Source organism: Thamnophis sirtalis, unplaced genomic scaffold (assembly GCF_051295495.1).
Source record: "Thamnophis sirtalis isolate CommonGarterSnake01/CBP01778 unplaced genomic scaffold, rThaSir2_p1.2 scaffold_3, whole genome shotgun sequence".
NCBI lineage: Eukaryota > Metazoa > Chordata > Lepidosauria > Squamata > Natricidae > Thamnophis > Thamnophis sirtalis.
In genome coordinates, this window is record NW_028261383.1 from 122353586 (window position 1) to 122365419 (window position 11834).

Genomic DNA, 11834 nt, shown 5'->3' on the forward strand with positions numbered 1-11834 from the left:
CAGCTTGACAAATCCCTTTTGAAGGCAACAGTTTTGCATTTTTACAGGGGCAACTAGTCTTTGAGATGGCATAAGCATTGATGTCAATCACATGGTCCCAATTAATTTTAAGGAAGGCTGAAGTCTCAACTACTTGAAGCTTTGCGCCAATACAGAGCCATAAAGCAGCCAGTTCCATTTAATTCTGTTATGTAGTGAGAACAATCCCCCCCCCGTTCAATCAAAATCAGATCAAGATTAGTTAATCCAGGATAAAATGCCCATGCAAACAGAGTCTTTCTAATGTAATGCATTTGTGAACCAGGCAGATAAGATGGAACAGTATCACCTAAAAAAAATCCGGCTAGTAAGATACAGGAAATGCAACACACAAAAGAGTGTTCGCTCTTTGAAACAGTATTTCCTTTTGCGCATGCGCCTTCTTGCACCGCTCAGAAGAGCACCCACTCCTGATCTGCAGGACGGGAAACGGCGCGCAACGCCTATTTGCGAAGTTCATAGAAAGAGGAACGTAGATCTAAGAAAACTAAGAATAACTCGCCCACTACGACTTCTTGCTTTAAGATGGTCGTTTACTCTGGTTTCCTCTTCTCTAGCGGAAGTGGGATCTGCTCTTAAGACAAGGGAAAAACAAACCATAAACTAGCTAAGAAAGGTGGAAGAGTTGACGTCATTTCTAACTAGGGTTTATTTGGGATGTTTGGATTTCTTTAAAAGGTTAGAAATATTTAAACCCCGCAAGTAATAATGTTCTTTGCGAAAGATGACTTTTGCTGCTGTTGCTTTTGCCAACGTCCAACTATCGTTTTTCCCCCTTGCTTATATGTCTTCCGAGACTAAAATTCAAAGCAAAATAGCTAACCTTTCTGTGGTAAATAATTTTTTCACATAACGTAAGGGGGACCATTTGCTTTGTAATAACAAAATAAAATTCTGGCTTATTGGTCCGAGGTTTTTCTATTACAGGGCCCGATTCTTCCCAGTAGACAAAAAGATTTCAAGGAACCTGGAAGTGAGTGCACCATTGCGCGCCTAACTTTTACATATTTACAGAACCTAGCGAAGCTAATACGCATGCGAATGCATTTGAGCCACGGGGTGTTGTTGGTTTTTTTTTAAAGCTACGGCGGCCGGGGGGAGCCGTCTTCAATCTCGCGGTTTCTCTTTTGATGCTCTTCCGTGACTCGATTAAACCTGCATCAGGATTAGAAGAGGGAACGTGACCAGGAAGTGGTTTCCAGGGTAACGGGCTGCTTGCTGTGCTCGGCTGTGCCGCCACCCCCTCCTACCCACCCGCGGGCGTGGACGGGCAAGGGCAGGACTCGGTGACGCATCAGCCCAGAAGATCCCATAGAATCTGCCTCTTCTGCCTATCGTGGCTCCGCAACGAAAGTCCTCGGCTCCTTCTAGTTGGTGGAGCATTGGCCACTCTCCAGCCTCGGGTGGTCTTTCTCTTTAAGGACGGTCCTTGGACGGAGAAGGCAGCTTCAGTGAAAAGAGAGTCCCTGCTTCGTGCCCTAAAGTCCCAAAACAGTCTGAATTTTCCTGCCATGGTACCCATTAAGCCTAACGACGGTAGCCCGGGTCTCTATAATACTGTGAAGGATAAAGATGTCCTGCCCTCCGATGCCAAGGGCAACCCGCCCAGCTCCTCTCTTGCGAAAGCCCTAGACGCAGTTATAACAGCGGGTAGACGGGGCTTGCTGGGTCCTGCGGCGATGGCGTCCCCTGTCCCCGCATTGAACGTGGGCGGCTGCAACGGAGTAGCTTCTGGGGGTAACTTGAATCGTATTCCACTAGTGGCGGGATGCGACCAGAGGAAGAGGGCAGTCAATCAGAAACGTGCCTCTGTAATCACTGTGGTGCCCTCCGCAGAAGGTGAGTTAAGCCAGGCAACCTCTGGAGTGTCCAGACCACCTTTCCAAGGAAATCTGGAAATGTCTGCGTTTCTCTTGAACGGAAACTGTATGTGCAAAACCTCTGTTGGCTTTATACTTCTGCCAGAAAAGTTAAGCGCAAATTAGTGCGATAGACAAACTCTCGATGTGACTGGTACTAGTCCTTTGATAATCTTGGTCTCACCCCTATAGCTATTGAAAAGGCAAGGTAATGTGTAACTAAGTTACGATAACCAGTGGGACAGCTTAAATGGTATAGATTCTCTTGCTTGAGCAGGGGGCTGGACTAGAAGACCTCCAAGGTCCTGTCCCAGCTCACTCTATTCTGTTCCTTTCCATTCCTCCCCATCCTCTACTCTACTCTTGCATGTTTCACTGTAAATTGTGTACCAGTGGTGGGATTCAAATAATTTAACAACCAGTTCTCTGCCTAATTATTTCTTCCAACAATCAGCTCATCAAACCGCTCAGAAAGTTAACAACTGGTTCTCCCCATGTGGTGCGAACTGGCTGAATCCCACCACTGTTGTGAACCTCCATCATATTTGTAGCTTTAATTTAAATTACCAAGATTAGGAAGTACAGAGAGTTAGAATCATTGATTTAGAAAGGGCTATTTTGGCCCTCAAATCCATTTCCCACAAATGACTGTTTTCGCTTTGGCTTTCATGTGGCCAAGGAATGGGAGCATACATATACTTCTCCAAATGCTATGATTTTTTTCCTAGTATCTAATTTTTCTAATCAGAACCTCCTTGGTTCACTGAGGAGCTCCGGGAGGTAAAGCGCCGGAGGAGACGCCTAGAGCACTCGTGGAGGTCCGATAGGTCCGAGTCGAAACGGGCACTTTTAACAGCATGCACCAAGGAGTATATTCGGACCTTAAGAACAACAAAAAGAACATACATTGCCTCCTTGGTAGCGTCCGCCGAGTCCCGCCCAGCCGCCCTGTTTAGGATAACCCGCTCCCTCCTAAATAGGAGGGAGACGGGGGACTCCTTACAGGGTAAGGCTGAGGAGTATGTCCAGTTCTTGGCGGACAAAGTTGCCCGGTTTCGAGCGGACCTGGACTCCACCCCAGTAGATCCAGCCGAGACACAAGGAGAAAACTTGGCAAACCATCTCTGGGTTGAGTTTCAGGAAGTTGCCTCTGGGGATGTGGACAAGGCTATGCGAGCTGTGAGTGCCTCCACCTGCATACTGGACCCGTGTCCCTCCTGGCTGGTTGCCAACAGCAGTGAGGTGACACGAGGCTGGATCCAGGCGGTTGTTACCGCTTCTCTTCGGGAGGGGTACTTTCCCACCGCGCTCAAGACAGCGGTGGTAAGACCCCTCCTGAAGAAGCCGTCTCTGGATCCAGCTGTTCTTAATAACTATCGTCCAGTCTCCAACCTCCCCTTTGTAGGGAAGGTTGTTGAGAAGGTGGTGGCTCTCCAGCTTCAGCGTACCTTGGAGGAAGCTAACTATCTTGACCCCTTCCAGTCTGGCTTCAGACCCGGTTACAGCACAGAAACCGCTTTGGTCGCATTGACTGATGATCTCTGGAGAGCTAGGGATGGAGGCCATGCTTCCATCCTAGTTCTCCTGGACCTCTCAGCGGCTTTCGATACCATCGACCATGGTATCCTTCTGCGACGACTGCGGGAGATAGGGGTGGGCGGCACTGTCTTGCAGTGGTTCTCCTCCTATCTCTCGGACAGGTCGCAGTCGGTGTTAGTGGGGGGGCAGAGATCGTCCCTGAGGCCCCTAACCTATGGGGTGCCGCAGGGGTCGGTCCTATCCCCCCTACTATTTAACATTTACATGAAACCGCTGGGCGAGATCATCCGAAGGCACGGGATAAAATACCACCAATATGCGGACGATACACAGTTGTATCTGTCCGCCCCGTGCCAACTCAATGAAGCGGTGGACGTGATGAACCGGGGACTGGAAGCCGTTAAAGACTGGATGAGAGCAAACAAGCTGATACTCAACCCAGACAAGACCGATTGGCTGTTGTGTTTCCCTCCCAAAAATTTGACCAACATACCATCACTCAGGCTGGGGGGACAAAATTTATACCCCTCAGAAAGGGCCCGCAACTTGGGAGTCCTCCTGGATTCACAGCTAACTTTTGACCACCATCTCTCAGCTGTGACCAGGGGGGCATTTGCCCAGGTTCGCCTGGTGCGCCAGTTGCGGCCCTACCTGAATCGGGAGGCCCTCACAACAGTCACTCGAGCCCTTGTGATCTCTAGGCTGGAATATTGTAATGTGCTCTACATGGGGCTGCCCTTGAAGAGCATCCGAAGACTTCAGCTAGTCCAGAATGCGGCCGCGCGAGTGATCGTGGGCGCACCACGGTTCGCCCACATAACACCGATCCTCCGTGAGCTGCACTGGCTACCTGTTGATCTCCGGGTGCACTTCAAGGTCCTACTCACCACCTATAAAGCGCTCCATGGTAGTGGATCTGGCTATTTGAGAGACCGCCTTCTGCCAATTACCTCCCTGCGTCCCATCAGATCGCATAGAGTTGGCCTCCTCCGTATTCCATCCGCCAGTCAGTGCCGACTGGCGACTACTCGGAGGAGAGCCTTCTCTGTTGCGGCTCCGACACTATGGAACAATCTCCCCGTGGAGATTCGTACCCTCACCACCATCCAGGCCTTCCGCACAGCCTTCAAGAACTGGCTAGCCCGTCAGGCCTGGGGATAATCTTATTTTCGCCCCTCCCGAATGCTGAGTGAATGTTGAGTTTTACTGTCTAATTTACTTTGTGCACATTTCTTTTTGGTATTGTCCTACACTCCCCTTCCTTTTTTGATTGTAAGCCGCCCTGAGTCCCCTCAGGGAAAAGGGCGGCCTATAAATAAATAAATCTACAATCTACAATCTACAATCTACCTTATCACTTAAATCTATTATTTCTGTACCCCGACACAAGAAAGGTCTTGACCTTTTTCTGTGTAGCATCTTTTCAGGTGTTTTACTTGAAGAGTACTGACCTCGGTCATCTTTTTTCAGCTCCTTCAATCTCTCTTCATAAGCTTAGATTCTAGTCCCTTGGTAATCTTTGTCACCCTTCCCTGAACCTTTCCTGGTATCTCTAAATCCTTCTTCAAGTGTGGTGCTGAGAATGAGACGCAAAGCAGTAGCATTCGTTGAAATATGGTTACTCTGGCAAAATTTGTTCTTGATAAATTCTTGCTGATTTATGGTAATTCTTGTAGTTTTCAAACTCCTTGTAAATCAGATATTTTGTGATCTGCTCTAGAATCTTCCCAGATACTAATGCCAGAACAGATCTGTGCTATTTTGTCTTTTCCCCATTTTTCAAGTTTTAATCCTGCCCCTTCATCTTAACTTTTCACATTTTTCCCCATTCAGAATTGGAAAGATAGTGTGATTCTTACATGTTTATAGAGATTCTGTGATTCTTGCAATAGTTTAAGCTCGGGTGAAAACAACTGGGTATTTCTAATTCTTGAGCCCCAGAGAGATGCCACAAATACAGCTGTATGTTCTCTCTAGTTCAGATTAAACTATTTTTGCTTCATTTACACACATGGTGTTCTCAAAATGACTGTCTACCCATCTGAAATACATAACTCTAGGCGGCAAGCAGTCAATGCAAAAACAATTATAAGATAGCCTTTATTGTCATTTACCCATATACACAATGGCACATATTAACATGAAGTTCTAATGTACCACTTTCAAAAGAAGGAAATGTCACCCACCGAATAATGACACCATCCCGAGGATAATAATATAATAGCAGCAGTACCACTAAAATGCCAAGTTACAAAAATGACACCAAAAGCTATGTTAATTACAGTCCATTTTGAATACATAGGGGAAAATCTTGGCAGTTAACAAGTTTGATACTATATGGTACAAAGCTGTTATAAAAACTGTATGATCAGAATTAAAAATAAACAAATTCATAGAAAAACAAGACATTATATAACAATTGTATAAGAATACACATATTTTGGGGCCATGTTCCAGGGCCAGTCTTCTGAAAGGCTAAGAGATCTTGAGTTCTCTAAATTGTAAAGGATAAGGCTGCTCCATAGGAGATGGCACTACGACAGATCACAAATCTGTGAATATCGCTGCTTTTATGTTTTTTTCTTGCTTATGTATTACTGCTGCTACTGGATGGAAAATTAATGGTGGTGACAGTGTTTTTCTCAAGCTATGGTCCGTGGATCCCACGAAGGCTTGAAGAAGTGTTATGATTTAAGTTAAGACTTTAAGTCTTGGTGTGGCCATGGTTTGTGGCCACAAAGGGTATTTAAAGGATGTCCATGGTGAAGAAAAGGTTGAGAACTACTGGTGTAGGCCAAGCTCTTGCTTGTCTTAGTGTAGTGGTGGCCCAGAAATCTGAAGAGAAAATTTCTTTCATCTGCTTCTGTTAATCATCACATATATTTTAAGAATGATTTTTTTGTTTTTGTGCCAATTCATCTTCAATCTCATAGTTGAGCTGATCTTTTGTCATCCCCTGATCTGTTAATTCCATTTGGATAATCCATTGTCTTAACAATATTCTAAAATTTAATTATGGTACATTCTTGAAGATATAATTAACTTGCATTTCTTGATTTTGTTTTTAAGTGTTGATATGATTTGTCCATCATAGTAACATTTTTATAATATTTTACTTTGAAGAGGCATTATTGCTGTTCTGATGTTGGAATAGTAAACTTATATAGAACTTGAATCAAATAAGTTAATGTGGTATTTTGCTTTTAGGTGTTGGAAATCTGCCACCTAAACCAAAGGAAATATGGATATGTGGGAATTCTGTGATCTTGGCATCGAAAAAAAGAGCGCAAAGTCACCCACAAGGATTGCAGTTGGGCATATCACCTTCACGGGCAAATGTATTTTGGCATGGCATAGAAGACATGATGTGGACGCAACTTATGCCTGCTCTGCATGAAATTTATCATAGCCGATCTCCTCCTTCAGTAATAATAATTCATCTTGGTGAAGATGATCTGTTTCCTGAAAATAATACTTCAGTCATTATCTCAATGAAAAATGATTTAGGCATTCTTAAAAGAGCATTCCCGGATGCTGTTATAGTTTGGTCCTCACTGTTACCAAGACGTATTTGGAAATACGATCCAAAGCCTAGATATACGGAAACCGCTCAAATTCTGGTTAACAATATAATGGTAACCTATTGCAATAAAATTGGTGTGCACTTTCTGTCACATAATTCAATTACTTCTGATAAATCAGACCTCTTCTTGCCAGATGTCAGTAATCTGACTGATGAGGGAGTTGATATCTTCATAGCAGATCTGAAGAAAGTATTGCGATTGTATCAGATTTTGCAGTAGCTGGGAAAGCATTTTTGAAAAGTAGTCTGTATTTGTATTTGGGAAGATTGGTTTTATTATTACCTGAAAAAAAGGAGACATGAGCTGACTATATACAATATAGCTTAAACTTTTCTCTCACAGATATGTCGCAGATTAACAGATGTGTTCCTATAAATAAGTTTTGGACTTCTGTAACAAATGAAAAAAATCTGTCTGTCTGTCTTACATTAGGAAGACTTCAAATGGGTGCATTCATCTTAATGAAACTGAGTGTTTTACTCCCTTGGAGGGTTATTGTAAAGTAACATAACATAAGATGCTGTAATGAAAAACACCACAAATCTGAAGTAGACATACCTGCGTGTGCCTTGTTTTTTTTTTCTCCTAACCTTTAAAGAAACAGTTTCTATGATATTTAATTAATATATCAGGATATATGTAGAAACATTGAATAGGGTTTTTTTTTCTTATAATAATATCTGAAAGAAATGGCTGAGATTGGACATCATGAAAGAGTATTTTGTAAATAGCTGTTTTTCAAAATATTGTATATTTAACATGCCCGTTGAACCACAGTTGACAAATAGCTTAATCCAAGAGCCTAGTGCCATTGAAGTAAGACATTTAGGAACTTGTAAAGTTCTGTCCAAAACCAGCAGTATTGTCTCAAAGAGGTGACGCCAAACAAAAGTTGTTTTCTTGTATGGCACACATAGAAAATTATTATAGCATTTGGCAGCATATTGCTCTGTATATGTTTTGCTTTTTTCTTTATTTTATTTTTGGGTGCTTATAAGATTAAATACTTTAACAGTATGGATTCTATTTTCTTAATATTAATGCTTAATATTAGGAATTTTCTGTATTTTCTATATAAACAGTATTCCTCAGTAATAGTGGTTTAAAAAAACTAGCTATAACATTCATAATAAGTAAAATAAATTCAAGTGGATTAGTTGGCCTGTTAGAGAAAATACAAATAACTATAGCAACTAAACCTACAAATTTAGCAATAATGACTTAGATTTTAGATTTCACATAATTGTTCCTTAAGGTGGGGGGGGGGGGGAATAAAAAAGGGAAAAATGTTGCTGGTAAAAATATAAAGTAAGAGTAAAGAGCAATGGATATGCACTTAAAAGGTGACTGCATTGTTTTCCCCTCCCCTCCATTTTGCCAATTTCATCTGATAGCATTCAAAGCTAGCTGTTATTTCCATAGTTAGTTGAAAATGACAGGAAAATCATCCTTTTGTTTGTAGTTTTTATAAGAATAATCATCAGGTTATTTATGCCCCCTTTTTACTGTTTCATTATAAATCTACAAATTACTATTTCATTGGGAGATTTTGGACTGTACTGTACACTACATAATAACCATAGAATGTGTCCATCCATTTGTTAGCACTTATTTAGACTGAGGATGATCCCATGCAGATGTCAAACACTGGGGGGAAATATTCCAGAAATATTATGAAACTTTAATATGCCATCTATCAGTATGTATGAGTTAACATCACTATTCTAAATAATTCTTTGGCAGTCGTCACATTATCCAAAGGAGATGAAGATGATTGACATAATAAATTCACCTGTCTGTGAATTGACTGTGACAAATGTTTCCTAACCCTTGTACAGTTTTAATACTGTACAATATCACTATAGGAATTTAATTATAATCTGTGAGGAATATAGATGGGTGTGTGTGAGGAAGACTATGGAATGTAAAAACAAGTTCCAGCAATCTCCAAATACTATTACATCTTTAACGTTTCTGTAAAATTCTTACACACATTTTGACTTTTCAACTTAGTTTGTAATTAAAACTTCTGTTCAGATTTCAAAATGAGTGATTCTGATTTTGGAACAAGTTATTGCGAGCATTCCAGAAGCACAGTAGTTTATTGTTGAACAAGTTGTAATACCCCTTGATCATTTTTTATTCTGACTACAACATAGATAACTCCATCCAACATAGATGGAGCACATTCAAAGCTCAAGAAAGCTTGTTTCAAATTCAGACTGCTTCCATAAAACTGAATGTGATCTGTTTGAAGTTCCATCTACCTGCTTTGGGGACAGATCAATGCAATTAGTTATTGATCGCTAATGCCTCCAAGCTGCATCTTAATTTGTTAGTAGGTCTATCCCTTTGAATTAGCTAGGTGTCCATTAGTAACATGATCATTTTATTACAACTTCCAAGGGAGTTCTTGCTAACAAGTACATTGGGAAATTAATAAGTGGCATGGAACCATACTGTATGATTCAGAATAAAACAAGCAGTTTAGAGAACTGGAAAAAGGCAAAGAAATGAATCTTGAATAAAGTTTAAATTGCAATATCCCAACTCTGTAGTAGGGCATAATTATTATTTTCATAGCAATGGGTGTTTTGTAGAATAACACAATTATTTTTACACTGTAGTGTAACTTGATAGATTTTTGAAAAACGCTATATAATGTTTAGGGTTATGTTAGGCTAACATAATCTGTTAATGTCTTTAATGAAATTATTTCAACACTTATCTGCCATCTGCATTTTTCTGGGAATAAAGAATGTATTTTTATTGCACAAAGGAATCATTGTGTTTCACTGCCTACAAACATATATTTTTTCAACCAGATCTTTGTTTTGATAACTTTATCTTAGTTGACTCTACCAGCTGGTAAGATTTACTTTTTTTGCATTCATAAGCATAATTACTAAGAGTAGGGGAGTTTAATATGCTAGGATCTTGGATTGTATACATGTGTAATAATGGATTTATTTACAAGAAATACATGAACAAAATCCAACACCTAGCTAATTTTATCTTACTAGAAGAAGAGTATAGGATGGGGGGGGGGGATCAAACTCATGTCATCACGGCAGCGTCACATGATGTATCAGGACTTTCCTCCCTTCGCTAAATTGGGCGTGGGCGTGGCCAGCATGTGATGCATCCAGCCCAAGGGCTGGGAGTTTCACAGCCCTGGTCTAGGGGCATGTTCCCCATAGGTATAGTATACTTGGGAAGAAAGCAGAAGAAAATGATATGAAATTAGCAATCTCTAAAACAAAGTGCAATGATAGACAAAAGATCAATACACAGAATAAATCCTTTGTCTATATTGGGGGTGGGAGGATTAATTTTCCAAAGGAGCCACATGAGAAACGGACTGCTACCGACCAACTGGGACCACACATGGGCTGGATGTGGATGTGGCCCTTACACACCATCCTGTTAATCAAAACGTATAAATCAGAATTTAATATGATAGGCACAGACTTTACCAAACGTGGGATGGTTGAGTAGTTGCTCAATGGGATTAAGAAAGAATGGGACAAGGCCATCTTGCGTACCGTATTTTTTGGAGTACAAGACTCACCTTTCCCCCCTAAAAGGGTGAAAATTTGGGTGCGTCTTATATACTGAATGTAGCCTCACCCAGCAAATGGGAAAAATGGGGCTTGCGGAGGCTGCAATAGGCTGTAGCAATCTCTGCAGCCTGAAACAGCTGATGATCGGGAGGCACGAAGTGAAACTTGCTGTTTGCTCCACAAGGCAAATTGCTGGGAGGCAGAAGCAGATTTTTTTTTCTTGTGCTAATCAGGCTGTTTGCTGCAAAAGGGTAAGTCAATAACTATAAATGCCTATAGAATATTCAAATTATTAGACTTATTTTTTAAAGACTGCTTTATTATTGTTCTAGACAGCTTAACAAAATGAAAAAGCTTTTTAAAATAAATACTTGATCTGAAGAGGCCCAGTGCTATTGTATCTTCTTTTAATTAGCAGAGAATAACTATACTTCCAGAAAGCACATCAATTTTTATAGCATCTCTACAAGTGTAGTCTGAAATGTAACACTACAAACACTGTATATTGTCTCTACTGTTTGCTGTTTGTTGAAGGAGCCAAATTGCCGCGAGGGAGATTTTTTCCCCTTGTTTTCCTCCCCAAAAGCTAGGTGCGTCTTATACTTCAGAGGTCTTATACTCTGAAAAATAGGGTAGTTAGTTAAACACATTGGCTCTAACATGTCTACAGAACTATTCAGTGCTTAGTCTGTGCTTAGGGTCTGTGCCACTGCAGGTAGAGATGGTTTAAATGGTTTAAAAGAGCCAAGGTGGCGCAGTGGTTAAATGCAGCACTGCAGGCTACTGCTAGATCAGCAGTTCAGCGGTTCAAATCTCACCGGCTCAGGGTTGACTCAGCCTTCCATCCTTCCGAGGTGGGTAAAATGAAGACCCAGATTGTTGGGGGCAATATGCTGACTCTCTGTAAACCGCTTAGAGAGGGCTGAAAGCCCTATGAAGCGGTATATAAGTCTACTGCTATTGTGAGATGGTGAGGGTAGTTCTCTCTGCCACCATTTATTTTGGGTTCAGTATTTGGTGTTGATTTTATGATGCATAAAAAAGGAAGGAAAAAATGATATCTGTACAGGGAGAAGGAAGTGGACTTTGTATGTGCATTATATTGAACAAAAAAATATGGATGTGGCTTCTTGAAAGAAACAAGGCTTCAGGGATCTACTCAGAACTACTTTCACTGGGCAAGCTGCTTGAACTGGGTACTGTTGGCCTCTCCACAGCCTTCTCACTATTTCATCAGGAAAGACTACAGT

General features: G+C 41.4%; 1 protein-coding gene across 1 annotated transcript; it reads left to right on the top strand.

Moving 5' to 3' along the window:
- Positions 1–1101: 1101 nt before the first annotated feature.
- LOC106549117 (uncharacterized) lies at positions 1102–9803 on the top strand. Its single transcript, XM_014066681.2, has 2 exons — positions 1102–1878; positions 6645–9803. Exons 1-2 carry the CDS (start codon positions 1551–1553, stop codon positions 7238–7240), a joined length of 924 nt encoding a protein of 307 aa, XP_013922156.2. The 5' UTR covers positions 1102–1550; the 3' UTR covers positions 7241–9803.
- Positions 9804–11834: the final 2031 nt, after the last annotated feature.